The sequence below is a fragment of the Mus pahari genome, chromosome 12, assembly GCF_900095145.1.
Source record: "Mus pahari chromosome 12, PAHARI_EIJ_v1.1, whole genome shotgun sequence".
Lineage (NCBI taxonomy): Eukaryota > Metazoa > Chordata > Mammalia > Rodentia > Muridae > Mus > Mus pahari.
In genome coordinates this window covers 80,442,852-80,446,258 of record NC_034601.1, presented here as the reverse complement: position 1 = coordinate 80,446,258, position 3,407 = coordinate 80,442,852, and the positions used below count along the sequence as shown (strand labels likewise).

The 3,407-nt window shown below is 39.6% G+C and overlaps 1 protein-coding gene across 1 annotated transcript; it reads right to left on the bottom strand.

The window, feature by feature from the left end:
• Positions 1-449: 449 nt before the first annotated feature.
• Positions 450-620, bottom strand: LOC110329386 (keratin-associated protein 20-2-like). Its single transcript, XM_021208994.1, has one exon. The coding sequence runs from the start codon at positions 618-620 to the stop codon at positions 450-452; it is 171 nt and encodes a 56-aa protein (XP_021064653.1).
• Positions 621-3,407: the final 2,787 nt, after the last annotated feature.

Below are 3,407 nucleotides of genomic sequence, written 5' to 3'. Positions count from 1 at the left end.
CCTCCCCTCCCCTCCTCCTCTCCTCCTCTCCTCTTCTCTCCTCTTCTCTCCTCTCTCTTTCTCAGTTTCAGTGACTCTCAGTTTTTTCTCTGTTCCATTCTCTTTCCCTTTCACTCACACAAGCACCGCTGATTTCACATGTAGAATGTACACAAAAGCCATTCAAAACATTACATACAACATGGAAATGTTTATTGAAATATGCACTACCATTTTCACATTTGTTCATTTTAACAAGAATTAATGAGGAAATAAAGGAGCAATATCTTTAAAACATACACTATTAGAAGAAATTCAAAGACATTAATAAAGATTTTACATGTTAATGTGAATTAAGGTTTTCCTATTATCTTGAGTTTTTCCATTAGTAAACATGTAAGAGCAATGGGAATGTCATACTTGGTAGGAGTTGGATGAGTCTAAACGGGGTAAGTGGATCCCGAAGTGGCTCAGTAGAATCCATAGGACCAGAATCTCCCACAGCAGCATGGGCGGCAGCAGCCATAACCAAATCTGCCATAGCCATAGCCATAACCTAGGCCTCCACAGCCACAGCCACAGCCGCAGCCGCAGCCGCAGCCGCAGCCGAGACCTCTGTAGTAGCTTCCATAGTAGCACATGGTGTCAAGAGTAGAAGGTTAGTTGACAAGTAGAAGATGCCCTATGGTTTAAGTGACATCTCTGCAAGCAAAGGGCCTTTTATATGTAAGGAGAGGAGGGTGGGGTAAACCACAAGTATTGCACACTCGTAATTTAAAATAACTCCCACAAGAAAATGTCTACAATGTTGTGTTTACCCAGTAAAGGGGAGCTGCCTGGGAGATTGTGTTGCTATTTCATAAGGCACCCAAGGTCAAATCATGTGATTATTTGAGACATTTTCCAGCTATTTTGAATACCAATTACTAAGCTTAATCATTTTTTTCTCCACCCTCAAAAACCAATGTGTTTTCAAGCCCAAGAACTACACTTCCTGAGAGGAATTTTAAAACAAAATATTTCATGAAATTTCATGAATGGGAGTCTGAAGATGTAAGAAGCTTTAGACATTCCGGTGCATGTTGTCTTCACCATTAAAATGTGACTATGCTTATTAGATATACATTACTGAGACAAGCACCTGTGATTATAACTTAAATTAGGAAAAAGTAATTTTAATATACATTTTCAAAGGTTTCAGTCTATGGTCAGCTCTGTGCATAGCTGTGGGCTGGCATGAAGGCAGAACAGTGTCAGGAGGGCAAGGTGGACCATCAGTGCTTCCTTCACGGCCACTGAGCTAAGAATGGAAAGCATGAGTGGAAGCATCTTGGGACAAGATTATATCACATGTGCAGTCCACGTCACCAGATCTTCCTACCATGGCCCAAATCCTGCAACTCATCAAGTAAGAGGATCAGTGGATTGAGTCATTGTTAAGAGCCCTCAAGTTTCTATCACTTTCCAAAGGCACATAAGCTTGAAACCAATCTGTGAGCCCACAGTCTTTGGGATATATTTCAAAACTATAATGTTCTACCAGTGGGCCTCAAAGGCTCATGACCATTTCATAATTCAAAATGAATTTAGTCACTCATCTAATTTTACCAAATTTTTAACCATTATAGTACTGCTAAATATTCCAAATCTACTCTCCGCTGTGACTGCTCTGCTTTGAGTCTGACTGTCCTTTGAGTCCTCATGTATTAAATAATTGGCTTCCAGTTGTTTGGGAGTATGTCCAGCCTTTTGATATTGTGATATGATGTTGTCATCTACAAAGTCTATATTTGAGACTTATGCAATCAAATTATGAAAATGTTGCTAAAATTTTATTTAAAAATTGTAATCAAATCTGTGTTTGGGATTCATTCATAGCTACCTTGGCTTTATTCTAAGCACTAATGGGCTTAGAGGCTCCCAGTTCATCAGTTGGTTAATCTGATGACAAATTTTTAGTTAGACTGAGAGAGCTTATTCCCTGTTTGGAGGAAGTAAGCCATTGAATATGCTCACGTAGAATGTGCATCCTGGATCCCTTGCTCTCTCTGTTTCCCAGCTGCCAGGGGACAAGCAACTCTGTTCCCCTACACCCACCTGTGATGATGCCCTGGTTCATCATGGGACCACAGCAATCATGTCAACAACCTATGGGTTGTAAATTCTGCTACAACAAACAAATGTTTCCTCTGTAATGTTGTTTTGTAGGATCATGTAAATAAAAGATGGATACCAAAGAATTTCAAGGCAATCTCTTAATTTTGGGATCCTTAAAAATTCATAAAGCTGGTTACAATATGTTTTTGTGGTGTGTAAGGTAAAAAGACAAAGGAAAAAGGTGAGCTGGAACTAAAGCCAGCCTACAAAAATCATGGGAAATATTAAATCCTGCAATTTCAGGTATAGTATCTAGGCTACTGAATGTCATTGAGCCTTCTTAGTGGTAACACACATGACCTCTCCCTGCAGTTGAATCACAATTTCCTGTGATTGACATTTGATTGACATTCCACTTTCCTGGCATTTCTATCTCCCTAGAATTTCTGCTGTAGCTTTATCCTGCTAGTAATTACTTTATATATTATTGTCTCAGGGATTTCCCCCAGGGATTCTCACAATACTATGCATTGCCTGGAATCCAAGGTCTTCCATAAAGTCTGTGTAAAAGACTCTCTTGACACTATGAGCTCTCTGTCTTGCAACTCTGCTACTACAAGCACTATACTTAGAAGCAGTCATGTATCATGGAATCACAGATCCATTGATGCCTGGGTTCATGGAAGGCTAAATATAGGGAAACACTTCCCCAGGTCATTCTGTGAGAGCAAGGCATGCTAGGGTTCTAGTTTCAAAGCCAAGTCAACAACCTGTATGTGGAAACATCTACTATAAAGATAGAATTTATTGAAAAAGTAAAATAATTGTTGCACATCAAAATTAAGTTATGACTATTGCCCAACATGGTGAGGTGTGTTGACTTTAGCCATTCAATGTATAGGTGAAACGGTCTATGAAACACTTTGTGCTGTTCGAAACAGGAAGTAAATTACTTGTGAAAAGAAGCATGGGAGAATAATCACATAAAGTGTTTGGGGGTTCTATTGGCTGAATGACCCCCAAAATATTCTCAGTAGAATCCACGTGATCAATACTTGCTGCAGCAATGTGGGCAGCAGTAGAAATATTCTACCCTACAACAGCCATAACTATAGCCATAGCCCAGACCACCACAATAGTTGCTGTAATAACTTGTGGTGTCAGGAATGGAAAATGAGGTTGAGAACCAGGGAAATACCTTAGACTCAGTGTCATCAGCCTCCTACACAGGGCCTTTTACACATACTGAATGGTATTTGAGACAAGCCACAGGCTTTTCTTGACCTCATGACTTGGAATATCTTGTGTTTGAAATTTTTATTGAATCTTTT